The 17,649-nt window shown below is 27.7% G+C and overlaps 1 protein-coding gene across 1 annotated transcript in view; it reads right to left on the bottom strand.

Moving 5' to 3' along the window:
* Positions 1-17,649, bottom strand: part of LOC111620024 (ubiquitin-protein ligase E3C-like) — a 68,550-nt gene that overhangs the window by 12,871 nt on the left and 38,030 nt on the right. Inside the window, exons 5-10 of the mRNA XM_023361868.1 lie at positions 14,839-14,982; positions 13,627-13,739; positions 13,229-13,383; positions 7,521-7,665; positions 7,209-7,438; positions 2,227-2,366 (exon numbers count right to left, since the gene is read on the bottom strand). Coding sequence (XP_023217636.1) covers positions 2,227-2,366; positions 7,209-7,438; positions 7,521-7,665; positions 13,229-13,383; positions 13,627-13,739; positions 14,839-14,982 — 927 coding nt within the window. The remainder of the gene's footprint in view (positions 1-2,226; positions 2,367-7,208; positions 7,439-7,520; positions 7,666-13,228; positions 13,384-13,626; positions 13,740-14,838; positions 14,983-17,649) is intronic.

Genomic DNA, 17,649 nt, shown 5'->3' with positions numbered 1-17,649 from the left:
AAATTCTGTAGTGTACAGTACATAGGATCAACAAAAAGGTTGTTACAAAAAAGACTAAAGGAACATGAATATGACATAGACAAGGGTAGGAACACCACAGCACTGGCAACATATGCATCAGACCTGGATGTACTGTACATACAGACTTAGGAAATGCTACTCTTATAAAGAAGTCATTCCAAACTGATCACAAAAGGGTACTGGAAAAACTAGAAATAGCCAACAGAGCAGGGAACTGCATAAACTACAAAGATAACAACACAATATCGTATGCATGGCAATATGCATATGAGAAGGATCCCCAATAATATTAACATCTTAACAGAATTTCAGGCGAAAAAATTAATATGAGGATGATGGGCCTATATAATGGAGAATGACATAAATAACCAAATATTTGGTATTAAATAATTCAAACACTTGAATTAATTGGCAGTTTAAAATTTGAACTCTGGGCATTCCAAAGTTAGAACAATATTAAACCTGAAGCAGATTTCGATAGAGATTCAAAAACATTTGTTCTTGCATCTAAATGTAGTATCTTACTGGAAATAAAAAGGTTCTAAAAAGGCTTACATACATTTCAAACAACAGATCTATAGGTTTAGGTAGTGTAATTGGAAATTATTTATCCTTTTGCTTCTATTTCTTTTTTTTTTTTTTTTTAATTTCAATATATAATCAGTTCAAACACCATTATTTTCTAGGAATTAACACAAACTCAAACAAACACAAACAAACATAATTGACAATGTAGCCATATGGTAAGCAGGCATTATTAAATTTAATAATTAGAATTAAGTTACTTAATTTAGAATATTCTGGAAGAAAAGATCAATTCAGAATGGGACTCAAATCTGCATTTGCATGTTAGGAAAGAGTTGTGGATTTGAGTCCCATTCCAATCAATCTTTTCTTCTAGAATATTCTAAACCAATTAATTTAATTCTAATTATTAAATGTAATATGTGACAACAACTTAATCTCTTAACTTTAGCCTAAATTACTTTATAACTATATATTTAATTACTAAAGTGATGATCTTCTGAATCTGGTGTTATCATTTGATTAATTTTCAATTTCAAGCTTAATTTTTTAATGAAAAAAAAAATCATGTTTTATCATAATATAATATTATATACATACATTAAAAAATTTATAATTTACCACCACAAATTTTGAATACAGAACTAAAGAAGAATATCAAAATTTATTTTTAAAACTTAATTTAAAATTAATTCTCTGTAATCTATAATTTAATATAATGTTAATCCTTTGGTATTACAGTTGACCCCTTAATTACGGTCCCTATAATTACAATTCCTATAAAACTGCGAAAAAATTGTGACGGTATCCGTAAAAAAAGGTAAAAAAACTCCTATAATTACGTAAAACGTCATTGGGCAGCCGAACTACTTTCCCACTGTCCGTAGCGCCACGCTACGGAGAGATTTCTATCGTCTGGACAGTATTATATAAATTAGGTACTGTGCATATAATTATATATAAATTAGGTACTGTATATATAATTATATATTAACTTATTGTAACTTTATTATAATTAAATATATAATTTCCGCCGTCTAGCGTGGCGCCATGCTACGGAGATTTTACGCTAACTATCGTCTGTACAGTATGTAAATTACATACCATAAGTCTAATACAGTACTGTAATTTTATACATTTCTTGTGAAAGAAACATTTCTTATTCAACGGCGATTAAAATTATTTATATTAATGATGTCTCCAAAGTTCAACGAAGTTTTCGCAGAAAAATAAGTTGTTAGAAATCGGCCTCTATTTGCTGAGCTGTTCCGCGACGAAAACCAGCTTTAGCAATGGCAATGTCGAATGGTGCACACTCGGTAAGTAATCCTACAATTTTTTTGCTTATAGCATAGTTTATACGGATTATTTCCAAAAAATATATACGTATTTTGGAAATGTTGAGTCGGATTAGTCTAGAATCGATTAATTTTTTGGAAGAAAACCTTTCAATCAGCCGTAGTCCGTAAACTTCACACGTGTCGGGCTGTGATTGGAAGGACTCGTAAAAAATCGGATTCCTAAAGAATGGAACATATCTATGATCTTATAGGGAGGGGGTCGATTGTACATAATTTTCAATTCTGTAGTGCAAAAATATACATTATAACTATTACTTAGGATGATTATACATAATGCTCAAACTGTATTTAAATTTAGCTCTTTAATTGTTAAAATTACCTGATCTTCATCTTTCATATCTTCATCTCTTTCATCGGCTTCATTTAAGACATCAACATCTTCTGAAAATGCTGGAATAACTGTCACCAAATGTCTTAAAACATGTAAATAGTGAATAACTGTATCTCGTGACAAGATTTCTGCAAAAAATTATTTATGATTAGAGAAGATAAACTATTAATTATAAAAACAGATAGGAAATAAAATTGAAGATAAGAAAACTAATACCCTTCTCCAAAAAGTGAACTTCTTTAGGAGGAGAACTAAAATAGTATTGGAATTAGAACTACATAGAATAAAAATTTCCAGTCTTTAATCTAATATTGGCAAAGTGAGTGAGAAACAAAGCATTTGAAATAAATGAAGTATCAATTTAAAAAAGCATAAAAAAAGAATCTTATGTAAGAATTACATATAAGAAATAAACAAATAATAAGGTAGAAGAGAAAATAAATGGAAAAATATTGTTGAAATCTACTAAAATAATGCTAAATAGATGAGAACTATTAGAAATAAAATTGAAGTAAAAATTCATATTTTTAGGTTTTTAAAATTTATTAAGCTTAATTTTTTATATGTTATAGTTTCTGGATACAAATTCACTGAGATCAGCGTTAGTAAAGTTCCTTTAGTATTAACACAAGCACTTTCAACAAGTGTATAACTGTCATCTTCAGGTGAAATAAACAAATTTTAACAAAATGAACGTGCAGGATGTTCCAAAGGAACAGAATTCGAACATATCAAAAACTATTTGCATGTTCTTAACAGAATTTCCAGACACCTGGTTTGAATTTAAAAATTCTGTTCCTTTGGGACATTCTGCACGTTCGTTTTGTTAAAATTTGTTTATTTCACCTGAAGACAACGGTTATACACTCGTCAAAAGTGTTTATTATGTTAATTTTCATCCATAATTTTGATAGTAGTTCTGAAGTTCAAATGCCAATATAAACTATAGTTAAAATCATTTAGAAACTTTCAAACATTTCAGAACTGTAACAATTTTTTTAATACATGCCAAATGATTCTAATGTTTTCTTTGACACTATATTTAAAAAGAAACTATTTATTTTTTGAATTTTACATTAAATAATAGATAATAAATTTTATTTTCTCTCAGAAGAAAATCTCCTGTAATATAATAACCAGATATTTCTATAAATAAGTTTCCTCCAAAAACAAGCTTTTATGTTTATTCTTACATATTATTTGCTTACTTTGGTGCCACAATTTCTGAGATGATAACATCCTCCGAAATGAACAAGCATATGTTCTTTCCAAATTAGTTTATTATTACAGTAACAACAAATAGTTTAGCCCATTCTTAAAGATTGTAACATCCTGCATTAACATGCAATCAGAAGGAAAGAATAATGCTAAAAAATATCATACAATTATCTGACTTAAAAAGGTTCTTTGGGATTATTTTGTTATTATTTGTTATAAATAGCATAAGCTACAATAAAAAACTATTTTATGTTATTTGATTAATTTAATTTGGCTACATAGAAAATGGATTACAAGTGATAGAACAGAAACTCAGTAGCTTAGATCAATGTTGGTTTAGTGTTGGCAAACTGAAGATAGAAAGCCAGAAATGTAATTTTAATTAAGTTCCAAAACTAAGTTTGAGCTTTTTTTTTATATAATGTTTATTTTTACACTAAAACCTTTCTTTCCATATATAAACTATGGAAACTAAGCCCAAGGTTTATTTACAAAAATATTCAATAAAATATTATAGAACAAATNTTCAAAATCTAGATCATTTGCTACAATTTTATCAACAATTTCAGTTATTTTACTAAGGAAATCTATAGAGAAATTTTTTGGGTTCTTTGTTTTCAGAATTACTATTTTCCAGTTCTACATGAATTCTTTGTTCTGCCAGTTCTTGAAGGTCATCATTGATAAGACACTCACCAAAAACCTGTGGCAACTCCTCAATATCCTGTTCGTCTACATCTAGTCCTGCTGTATCGATTAGGTTGAGTTTGATCAACCTAACAATACAGCGATAGGCTCTTCTCATTAAGAATTCTTGGATACCTTCAGCTACAACATTTTCCACACTTCATTTGTGCATTTATCAGTTAATTCTTGCCAAGAGAAGCTGATATTGCCTATGGCATCCATGATGTTATATTTTTTCCAAAATTGAACCAAACAAACATAGATTTAAAGAAAGTATACTTTTTGCCACCTTTTTCTGATTGGTTCGTGTTTGTAAATAATCGTATTATGTACAAATCAATAAAATGCCGTGATAACTTAAATCGGCGTAAATTTTGAGCTTTTTTTAGGGTTCAAGCAGACGGCGTTATATCGAATCAGCATTAAGCAAGGCAGTGTTAAATGGGGTCTTCTGTATGTATATTAAAAAGACAATAAAATCATCAGTTTATGAATTACATCACTGTTCTTGCCAGGGTGCTAAATATACACTTTTTAAGCATTCACTAAATTTTTAAAAGCAAATTATATTTTTGATATGTAATTTTTCAGGCCCCTCCAGACAACAAGGCTTTAGGTGCATGTCTAGTGTACCTATTGGGTAATCCACCACTGACTGTAACCAATTAATGCTTTTCATACATTTTTTTTTATCATAAAATTCTTTTTTAAGTTTTTAAATATATCTTCCGTTATTTCTAATTTTAAAAATATAATAAATTAAGCACAGGGTTCAAAATTAGAAGTTGTTCAGCTGTCCTAAGCAACCAAATGTACTGTACTTTTAAAACTGTCCACTGGGCATTTATTTATTCATTTAATTTCTTATTTTTTCTTAACTTTTTGTACTTTGTGCATATTTTACCCCATTAAATAGTAAGAAGTAATTTTTAGTAGTAGTAGAAACAAAACAACCATAAGTTTGAGACATCAAACTGTCAAACTTCATTATGATGACAAATCAATATGGCCACCATGAGAGCAGAAACCACAAGATTAGAAAATTAAACATTGACAACAGAAGGAAATAGACTGACAATTTATGAAGTAATAGTAATTTTTTATTATTATATTGTCTCATATTCATTAATTTTATTCTCTATTAAATTTATTATCTTATAATTATCTGAATTAAAAATGTTCTTTGGGATTATTTTGTTATTTGTTATAAATAGTATAAGATTTAATCAAATAACAAACTAGTTTTTTATTAATTTACTTTGCTGCAGAGAAAATGGAACTAAATTCAAGCCATTCAAGGCCATACACAATTATACTTGGGATAAGCTTAGTGGCATCAGTTAGACAAAACCAATATACTCATTTGCAATGTAGTACAGTTTTAAACTGATAGATCATGCTAAAATTTTGAAAAATCTGGTATTATTTAACTGATAAGTTTATCTACCCTCTAAAACCATTGTCAAATTTCATTTTTGGGTGCATGATCAATCATCTAAAACTGATTTAAATTGGAACTTGTGGGGAGAGTTTATTAAAAAAAACTGATGTTAATCTTCAATGAAAAATTAAAATATTAATCAAATTTTTTTTATTTAGTACAATAATTAATGAAAATTATCACATGACAGGCGACATCACGTTGCAGTTATTTAGTGAAAAAATTGTATATTGTTGCCAGGTCAAAATGTAAAATAAACTTTATTACAAATAAAATAGTACACATATAAAAATAATGTATTATTATTTGTAAATGAACCACAAAAAATAACTTTTATAAATGACAGAATAATGTTAGGCTTAACTCAGACAAAAACTTGGCCTGTGGCTGCCAGCATATGTCAAAAAATTCAGCCTTGAATAGATTAAATTATAAATTTGATTCAAACCTAGATAAAATATCTTCAGAAACATTTTACTAAGTAAAACATTCATCTTTAATATTTTGTAATATTAAATTAATTTAGTTTTCTGTTTTATACAAAATAAAATACATAAGAAAGAGCTTATTTTTGTCAGGACTGATAATTTTCCTGAAATAAAGTTTTTATTTTATTCAAATTCTGAATTGAACACGTTGTATTGTGTTTTAACCCAGAAAAATCATGCTTCATAAATAAGTTTTAATCTAATGATTAAATAATGGATACTAACACTGATAAATGAATTAAAGAATTCAGAGAATGAATTCTTTAATTCATTTCATGTGTTTATATTTTCATTTTATTTATATGTAGTATTAAAGAATGAACTTTATTCAATATCCAAATAGTCATTAGTTCGGTGTACCTATTAAAAGGAATTTTAACATATAATCCTTAACATGATTTTTAATACTGTAACCAGTAACAGATTATGTTTCTTTTGAAGACCTAGGTGCAATTTTGTTGTAAGGCCCTTATGTGTTTTTATATATATATAATAAGACCCTGCTTAATGCAAGGGATGTGTTCCTAGATGACAAAGCACTAAACAAAACAGCATTAAATGAAGTCATTTTAACAGAGTAAATAAGGATAGGGAAACACGCAACCAAAAATAAANATGTAATTTTTCAGGCCCCTCCAGACAACAAGGCTTTAGGTGCATGTCTAGTGTACCTATTGGGTAATCCACCACTGACTGTAACCAATTAATGCTTTTCATACATTTTTTTTTATCATAAAATTCTTTTTTAAGTTTTTAAATATAATTTTACTTCATTAAATAATTTTTTTGACAAATTTTGAACACACCCAGTAAGAATTTATAGGCTTATTCAAATGTTTTGAAGATGACACACATTGTAAGCTGCCCAAGATGGCCAAGATTTCTTTTTATGTTTAGACCTAACGAAAGACTGCGTGTGCAAGCAATAAAAAAACTTTATTTTTTATGTAGGTGGGTAATTATTTTTGTATTAACTGGTATTTTCTTAAAAAAGTATGCACCTTTCAGTTTGGATAACTGATTTCATTACAGGACAAGCAGATATCTTGAGCTGGTTGCACGCTGGACAACTATCAGATATTCTTAATTTCTAATTCTGATGCAATAATTTCACTTCATGATATTAAACAACATACCTGTCTGAGGAGAAATTAAAGCTAACACAGCATATAACAACCATGGTGAAGGAGATATTGTCAAGCACTTATAACGGTTAGAATCTTCCACTGGTAATAAAGCATCTAATATTTCAGAAGCTTTTATAATATCAGATCTAGATGCAAGGGAAGGCAATAAAAAGTTTATCACTTGTAACAGTAAAGGCCCTTGAAATACTTCCTGAAGCATATATTGGAGGACTTGTATCCTAAATAATAATAATAATAAAATGTAAATATTTTACAATTTTTTATTTTAATAAATATAATTTTTATAATCCTCAAACTTACCTATACAATGAAGAACTTTCAATTAACAATGGTCCCATGAAAAGATCTAAGAGAGAAGAGGCTATTGGAGTTGGAGGATTTGGCGAATTTGAAATAGAATCTGGTACACGATTTTCCAATATAACAAGGAGATGTTTAAAATACCCTAAAATGTTAAAATATAAATTAAAAATTACTGACAAAAAAAATGCATTTTTCTTTCATTATAATAGGATTTTATGTTTAAGTTTAAATTAAATTTTAAACAGCAATAGTGTCAGGAGTCAAATATATTGGAAAGACACACACAGTATCTCTCAATGTATATTGAATATGCTTTTCAATAATACAGTAAAAGCTCTGTAACTGAACATTTTTCACATTCAGTTTGGTATTTGCAATAGCTTTTCATATTCAAAAAGTTAAAATGTTTATTCACAAAAATATTAACAAAAATAATAAATCAACAGATGAAAAATTAAATAATTTTGAATACCAATTAAGAGAACAGCAAGCAATCAAGTATTAATTTTTTTTAATGCTTTTATCTTCTGTGTTCTACTAAAATTCATGTGGTAATCTATTAAACCACCACCTACAAGCATATCTCAGTTTCTTGTGTTATTTTAGCAAATGCACATATATAAATAGTAAATGTGTTTATTAATACTCAATGTAAATGTCTGCAATATGCTCTATTTGAAGATTTTACACAAATAAAAGTCATCCAAACAAAAAAGATTCAGTAGCAAACTATCAAAAAGACCAAAGTGATGTCCTTCAAAGATAAAATTAAAAAGTTCTATTGTAAGGAGAAAATTCAGCAGCTTTGGTTGATCATGCTTTAATTGTAAATAAATTTACTGTATGATACATTAAGAAAAAAAAAAGAGACAGACAGATGAACTAAAATGTAATAGAAAAATTTCTTAATATAAAAACATGTTATTTTCTAATGACAGGGCTGATAGTAGTAACAAGATTAGAAAATCCAGCAACAAGTTACATAGCTTTCCTGGCAAAAAAATTTAAAATTGTGTGTGGCACCATCTGTTATTATATTTTATTGAAAACTTTTAGTTATTATTAATTATTTTAAAAGAGCAAAAAGCTTAATTTTGAGGATAGAGATGAGTTTTATAATAAAAATTGTAAATTCTAATAATGAGTAAAACAGTAAAACATTAAGTTCAACCCCTCTTAAGATAGGACATACCTATCTCCCCACCACAACCTTTAAATACCGAAATTTAATAGCATTGATCTCTCTGAAAAAATTCAGAAATTTTTTATAAAAGGCACAAAAGTTAGTAAGCTTCAAAGTAGTTGAACAAAATTGTGCTATACAAATATCCATACATACAGAAAAACTGTCAAATTCTTTTTGCATTTCTCAACATTTCAATATCTCATGTCCAAAAATATAAAAATCTTGGGAGGGATAATTTTTTGACTGATTGCCATCTTTACCAATGTTATATATCTATATTGTCACATGTCTATACATAATATATGTTGATTATAATTAAAGTTCTGATTTCACAATATTCAGAAAAAACCACTGATAAGAATGACTTGACATTTTGCATGAATATTCATAAAGCAATAGAATTTTGTTTTGTGAAGAAAAAATTTAGTTCAATACTTTGCTGCTAGGGGGGACAATTCATGCTTTATTAAAGTGGAAAGCAATACAAAAGTAAAAAACATTTACGAGTGACATAACAAATGTTCAATATGCTGTCCTTTGCACATCCTAATACAAAGCTGAAATTACAAAATAAGCATGTTCAACAACAGATCTGAATGTTTCTGTAGAGATGATGTGGTTATGATGCATGATGCTGGCTTTCGTTTCTAATAAATCTGTAATGGGTCCATTAAACACAACATTCTTTAGATGTCCCTAAAGTCAAAATTCAAGTAACATGGGTTCATGTCTGATGAACATGCTGGCCATATTACAGGAAAGTGGTGGCTGATTAGTCTGTCATTTCCAAAATGCCTGCAAAGCAGCTACTTCACTGATATCTGTTATATCACAAATGTTTGTGATGTGTACTTGTCACATAAGTAATTCGCATCTTTTGATACTGACGGGATACATCACAGATTCCCTTAGCAGCAAATTTTTTAATTAAATTTTTTCTTCACCAAATAAAATTCCATTGCTTCATGGATATTCACACAAAATGTCAAGTCATTCTGACCGGTGGTTCTTATTTCAGATCATTGTGAAATCAGAACTTTAATTATAATCATCCTGTATTATAGCCAGAAAAGTAAAAATGGGACATTAAAAGCAACAAGACAAAATGGAAAACCTTTTAGCTGATATAACTTTATTTTAGACAAAATTTATAACTTTTAAAATTTAATCCTTTTTAATTAATGATAACTAATAGATCATATATACAATGTAATCTAATGATTTTTGCTTTAGAAATAATTTTAAATTATTAATAGAATATTACTAACAAAAACTTTAAAAGTCAAAGGTTATGAATCTTTCATATATAAAATTATGAGATAATTGTCAAATTATATACAGTATCATAAAAAACACTAAAATATACATGGCATTTTATAAACAAATTTCCAAAAACTACCAGTTACTTCTGCAAGTGATTTCATTTATTCAATATATTAAATAAATACAATGCAAGCAGACCTGACTATTATAGTAAACAATATAAAATGTCAATCAATCTTTGTAATAACACTCGTTATATCAAATAAAGAGGTTAAAAAAATTGTTATTTTAAGTTTGATACACAAAGAAATTATATAATTTATACAAAGTTAGCACTGCAAAACTATTCCTGAATAAAATTTGGTAACAAAAATCAGATGGCAGTGTAGCAACTCAAATATCCAAAAGAATATTGCAAGATTCAAGAAGGTGTTTTCTCATATCCATCACTGTTGTTCCATAAAAAGAACATTCGGAGTTACATAAGACATTAATTATTTTACCATTTAGGTTTATCGAAAACTAATGATGCAACGAATATTCGGTTACTATTCAGTATTCGGCCTATATTTCGCTATTCGGCCGAATATAGAATACCTAGAAAAGAAGTAAGAAATAACAAAAACACAGTAAATTAATCATTTTAGTAACTTTTATTAATGCTGAACATACATTTCAAGTTGCAAGTGCAATTTTTGTGCAATTTTTTGCTTATTTATGTAAAAAATCAAAGGAAAAGTAATATAACTAAGTCAATTTTTTAAGAGATCAAAAAAAGGTAGCAAAGCATATGAAAACTAACTACTTATTATGTAGTTTAGTCATCTATATACTCGTATATAAAAAAACACGTCCTGATAGATTAATTAACGCAGAGCCAAAAGTACTGGTGCTAGCCAGGTAGTATGAGGCACATTGACCATTTAAAATATACAATCTGTACAACTTAATCAATTGTAAAAAAACTTTTTCCCCTTTGATTTAATATTAAATCATTAGATCTTCGAGAATTTAAAACATTAGTATTACTCCCATCATAAAAATTATCTAGTTCCTCACCCATTCTAGCATTCATGTCTCCCAAAATAACTATCATCCTCAGAGAAACTAATCAACAAATCTTCCATTTTTTTAATAGTACATCATAAAGATCTACTCTCAAATAAACAAGAACAATTATCAAACTATGACTACCATGTTTCCCTGAAAATAAGACAGTGTCTTATATTAATTTTTGCTCTGAAAAATGTGCTAGGTCTTATTTTCAGGGAATGTCTTATTTTTTCCAGGAAGAAGAATTCACATTTATTATTGAACAAAAAAATTCCCAAGTCGAACTTAGACAAGAGTGACGTATATCCGGTGTGGCGAACTGTCGCCTTTTTATAGCGTCAACATCGGACTCGACCAATTAGTGCTTACTGAACCGTAGCGCTATGCAAATGTCATGTGGTGTGATTCCCGGCCGACCAATTAGCCATCCCCAGCCGTAACGTTATGCAAATCTGTGATTTCCAAGCCATAGTCTTATGCAAATCATGCCATGTGGCATATTGTCTGCTGACCAATCAGTGGCTGTACTTTCAAAAAGCCAACGGCCACTTTCAACCATCTGTCGATGACTGTTACAACTAAAAAAAAACTTCGCTAGGTCTTACTTTCAGGGGGAGGTCTTATATTGCGCAATTCAGCAAAATCTGTGCTAGGTCTTATTTTCTGCAGATGTCTTATTTTCGGGGAAACACGGTAGGTGAACAAAAATTTTTCTTACAATCTAAATTTAATCACTATTAGATTGTTGAAGTTAAACAACATTTCCAAAGAACCTAATTTTTGGGAAATTGCAAGAATGAAACCACCATATGGACGACCGAGACAAATTGGTTTTCCAGCAAATTGTTCATATAAAAACAAATCTGGGTTCAACAAAGAAAATACTGGTTTATAAGAGTTAGTTGACCAAGTCTCAGTAAAAGCAACTAGATCATAATTTTGCAATAAATATATAAACTCTCAGTCATTCACTGTCAAGTTCAGCATTCCTTGACAATATTCTCATTACTAAAGTTTTATTTCTCTTTAGCAATTGTTCCACTTAACCCTTTTGGCTGGATTTGTCTAAAAAAGTATCAATCTTCTGTAACTCATTAGTTTCTAAATTGAAAGTGAATTTGTCACCATCAACTGTCAGGCAATCAGCTTTCAGAAATACTTTTTTATTCAAAGATTTAGCTTCCGCAAAAAAAGGCAACAATTTTCTACGCCTTAGTCTTGCACTATATGACAAATCATCAAAGACGCTAATGCACAAGTAGGACAGTGACGCCTGAATTTTCTTTAAATTTTTAAAAATAACTCTTTTGTCATCTTGAGTATAGAGCTCAAACAATGTAAGCCAAGTTCCCGACATATGATAACTATTAATAAAAGGAATAGACTCCCCATTTTGTCTTTTAAATAATTCAATAAAGCCATTATCATTATTAACTAATTCTCCATCATTACCACTTAAACCAGAAACAACAATGTTATTTTTCTTCAAATTGTTGGGTACAGAGTCTATATAATAATTCTGAAGAGAAAATTTATCCATACATACAGTTTTAAAAGACGAAAGTTTGATAATTTCTCTTTCCAGGCAAGATAGACGTTCATTGTACTCCTTATGTAAATTAGACAACCAGTCAAATTTCAATCACATTTCTTCCAATTTCAATAGAATAGTATCAAAACATTCCTCAAGAAAACAATCTTCTGTAGTAGTTGAGAAGGAATAACCTGAGATGCAAAATAGTCATCCAGTCGAGATGATTTCAACATTGGTTCACTTGGAGATCAACAACATTTACCAGCAGAAGTCAAAGTTTTATTGTGAGGTGAGGAAGATGGTGTACGAGACATTGGACCTGGGTTAAGTTCAACTCCTCCAATAACAAGCAAAAAGAACAAAATTAGAAAAGAAAGTATCACAGTAGAAAAAGACATCCTCAATAAAGTTAATTAATGGCAACCAGCTGAATTGTATTTCATAACAGTAAGTTGTAGAAAACACACTCCAACAGCCAGCACTGTCAAAAGCCCCCCTATAAAATGTAATATTGTGTTTTGACAAATGGATGAAATAGTAAAAAGAAATTTTACATTATTTGTTTGTAGTTTCACTGTTGTTAGATACAAATTATCAATTATTTGAGCAATTTCATTAATAACTAAAATTTATCTATTAAAATAAATAATAAACTTGATAATCACTAACCTCTTTTAATTAAAAAAGTCCATAAATTTCTCAATAAGTCCTGTATAGTTCTTGTTTCTTTAGAAAAATTATATGTATTTACAGATGTGAATACTTCAATAAGTCTCAATGGGACTGCTAATGGAATTGGATTTGAAACTTGCCCAACCAAATACCTGGAATGAGTCAAATTTAAAAATAAATTTAAAACAAAATTTTGATTAATATTAAAATATTGTAACAACATTTTAACATAAAATATTACACATTAATGTGTAAATAATCAATATAATTTTAGAAAAAATAAATTTACTCCTTTCACAACTTAAAATTACATATTTTAAGAATATCTTTTAACATTTAACTAAAATTCCAAAATATTTTTTCTATTTTAAATTTTCAGATTAACTAATTCTTACCTCAAATTCAGCATTAAGAGTTTCTGTATTCTTGTTTTCCAATGAACAGAATCATTTAGTAGCATACTTGCAATTAATGAACTATTTTGAAGAGTTATTTGACTAATGCATGCCTAAATTTAAAAATTTATTACATTAACATATTTAAATTGTTTTCTATTAAATCAAGTAATGTATTAATTACTGTTGTATAATCTTCATAAAAATTTATAATATATTAAAAATCTGATAAATCATTAAAACACTTTAAAATTTTAATTTATTAAATATAACAGTTGTAATATTACAATTTCTAGTTTTTCATCTTGTCTAACAAACTTTTTCTACTTAAAAAATTCTCCCTCATTGTCTATTAAGAGTAAGAATGAAAACAGTTTCATTTATGATAAAATTTTAACTGAAAACGTTTTTAATTTTATCATACACAGGTTAAAAAAATATAACTTTTTAACACAAACACTCTACAACATATATAAATGAAGATTAATATGTGGCATAAGCAAAAAGTAACTAATCCACAATTTAAAACCAAAGCACTAATGAATCTAACTTCAATGGAAATAAATAGCAATGATACAGATTGATAAAACTGAATATTTAGAATGACAGAAGTGTGAAACAGTTGTCATAATTTGGAAATGCTATGTCACAAGGTTAGAGAGGTGGTTTTTGCAAAAGAAATTCATGCAGTTATTCAATTTTTGGGATCAAAAAGGAGGTTCATGCCATCACATACTTTTTTCATTAAGAATTTAAATGAAAAATTTTACTTCTCAGCTGGCAGGATTTTTTTATCTGCTTAAACTTATTGCATTAAACAATTATTATTATTGAAATACTTCAGCTAGTGTTTAATTTTGAAATAATTTTGTTTATGTGAATTCAAATTTTAATAATTTTTCACCTCTTGAATTGTCATTTAGAAATTCTTAAATGATAATTAAAGCTTTTGATAAGCTTTAAATATAACTATATTTAAAGCTTATCAAAAATTGTTTTTTTGCATACAATTTAAATATATCTATAGAAGCTGTAATATTTAGGTTTATATTAGTTCTTTATATTACATTTCACCAAATTATATTTAGTTTAAATTTACTGTTTTTAATATAGAATCTGTGCTTCGCAGATTTAAAATTTATTTCTTTTTTATATTTAAGAAATAAAATAGTAATTGAAAATAAATATAAAAAATTGTTTATATTAACTTACCAAACGTTGTGAATCACATTCTTCTGTATAAAAATAAATAAACTTTTGCAATAATTTACCTATTATTTTTATTTTTTCTGATGATGATGTAATTACATTATAGTATTGTAGAGTATTATCAAACTGATTTCTTTCATTAATTTTCTGAAAAATAATCAACAAAAAATCTTATGAATAATTTTTATATAAAATTTTCTTAGTCTACATTTCTGTTTTAGTTATTCTCACTTGTTATTTTCATTTGATTATTTACAAATGTTTATACTTTAAATATGATAAAATTAAAAGAACCTTTCTTCTATGAATTTTCAATTTATATCTGATAAATTATTCAATATGTTTCTTTGTTTTCATTCAAGAAAACAAAGAAATGATAGAAATAAGAATATCCAACTATTTTTAAATGTTGTTTGATCTAAAACATAGCTGACATAATACAATATATAGTTTATCTTAATAATATGATTGATACAGATATGTTTGAATTGTAATTATATTTTTAGAAGCATGAACAAGCATGTTTCTTAATCATATTTCAAAGCATAATGCTAATTTCTTTATAAATCAGAATGAATAATACAATGGTGAAAAAACTGTGGCATACAGCCTGTATGATGATTTTCTGTGGGTTGTGAGCAATTACAGATTAATATTATTACTGACCACAATTGAAAAACTCCACTCAATTTCTTCAAATCTATTGCATTCTTCTTTATGAACCAAAATTTTTTAAAAAATGTACTTTAATTTTTCAGATGAAATTAACACAAAATAAGTTATTTGAAAGTATAATAAATTATTAGTTTTTATGGGAATATTTTTTATTTATTAAAAGTTAATAATATTGAAAGACAAAAAAAAATAAGTTTTTTAAAAATTAATTTTGAATGCAGACAATTTTATTAAAACAATGTTGAGAACACTGAAGAGAAAATAATAAATGTACAATATTCTCCCACTGCTCTACAATTATTACAAGTTTATTGCTCAATATATAATATTGAGCAATAAACTTCATAAACTTATAAACATTAAACAATAAACTTATTGCTCAATATATAATATTGAGCAATAAACTTCGTCTTAAAAAAATCTCAGCATTGTTTTAATAAAAGTTTCTGTATTCAAAATTAATTTAAAAAAGTCCATAAATTTCTCAATAAGTCCTGTATAGTTCTTGTTTCTTTAGAAAAATTATGACACACATTGTAAGCTGCCCAAGATGGCCAAGATTTCTTTTTATGTTTAGACCTAACGAAAGACTGCGTGTGCAAGCAATAAAAAAACTTTATTTTTTATGTAGNAATTAATTAAATTAAATAAATATAAATATTTATTTATTAAAAAAACATATTTCTTTACATACAGGGTGGTTATAGTTAAAGTTGCACTAATCAGACCTGTCTCATGGATGTATTTTGATGAAATTTGGTATACAGTAAAACCTGTCTATGGCAACCACCCACGGTTTTTTCAAAAAGTGGTCTTTTAGACAGGTGGTCCTGTATAACATATTTCCATATGTATTTTGTGCACTTTTTAGCCATTTCTACTAAGCAAAACTTGAGGTGAGCAAAAATAAGTGAATTTTTTCAACAATAGGGCTATATTAATATTGTATTTTATTCTTATCAGATAATCCAATTTACAGAAGTCGCCGTAATTTTATAAGACAGATTTAATACCAATATTTTAAAGATTAATGCAATACCTGCATTTTCTTGATTATAATGCACACTTTCTTTTTTCTGACTTAATTAATTTGACTTGGCTCTTTTCATTCACTCCTCAGTTACGTATATTATGTCATCGATATACAAGCGCGTCCTATCTCTCCATCACTTTGGTTTTGATTTTCGTTAGTTTAATCTTATTTTAACTTTAAAAATACTGTATTTTTTAATATTTAATATTTTCTTAAGTACAATAAGAACAATTATTATTGGGTTGTTCAAAAAGTAATTTCGTTTTTTTTTACCACTAGATGGATTAGTTATATTTTTTTCGCCATTTTCATTCTAAACCGTATTATCATTATATATTTTGACAGCTAGCATTTTAAGGCTTATTTGTAAAAAATTTTGTTTGATTTTGTGCAAATTGTTTATTTTTTCTGTTCCATCAAATATGGAAGATCGAAAGCAGCATTTTCAGCATATTTTGCTCTTTTATTACCAAAAAGGTAAGAATGCTGTTCAAGTGAGAAAAAAATTGTGTGACATGTATGGAGATGTATTGACAGAACGACAGTGACAAAACTGGTTTACAAAATTTCATTCTGGCAATTTCAATATTGAAGATACATCACGTTCTGGATGGCCAGTTTGAACCAATGAAAACAAAATAAAGGTACTGATTGAAGCAAACTGCCGAGTAACAAAACGTGAAATCACTAAGAGATTAAATTTGTCAAATTGAACTGTTTATGATTAATTGAAACAAATTGGTTTCATTTCAAAGCTTGATATATGGGTTCCACATGTTCTTAAAAAGAGATGCTCTCTTTGGTGGGATTTTAAGGAAATTTTTTTTGGAGCTTTTACCAGACAATTTAACAATTGATTCGAAAGTGTACTGCCATCGAGTAAACAAATTGAGTAATATCATCAAACAGAAAAGGCGACCAGAATTGATCAACAAAACAGGTGTAGTGTTTTACCACAATGTCAAATTTCACACAAGTTTGGTAACTTGTCAGAAACTGTTATAACTTAGATGGGATGTGCTATCACACCAACCATATTCGCCAGATCGAGCACACTCAGATTATTACTTGTTCCGGTCTATACAAATTTTTTCTAACTGTAAGAC

Source organism: Centruroides sculpturatus, unplaced genomic scaffold, assembly GCF_000671375.1.
Source record: "Centruroides sculpturatus isolate CEXI.00-Female unplaced genomic scaffold, Cexi_2.0 scaffold12, whole genome shotgun sequence".
Lineage (NCBI taxonomy): Eukaryota > Metazoa > Arthropoda > Arachnida > Scorpiones > Buthidae > Centruroides > Centruroides sculpturatus.
The sequence above is the reverse complement of the archived record's forward strand: the minus strand, read 5'-3'. Positions and strand labels throughout refer to the sequence as shown.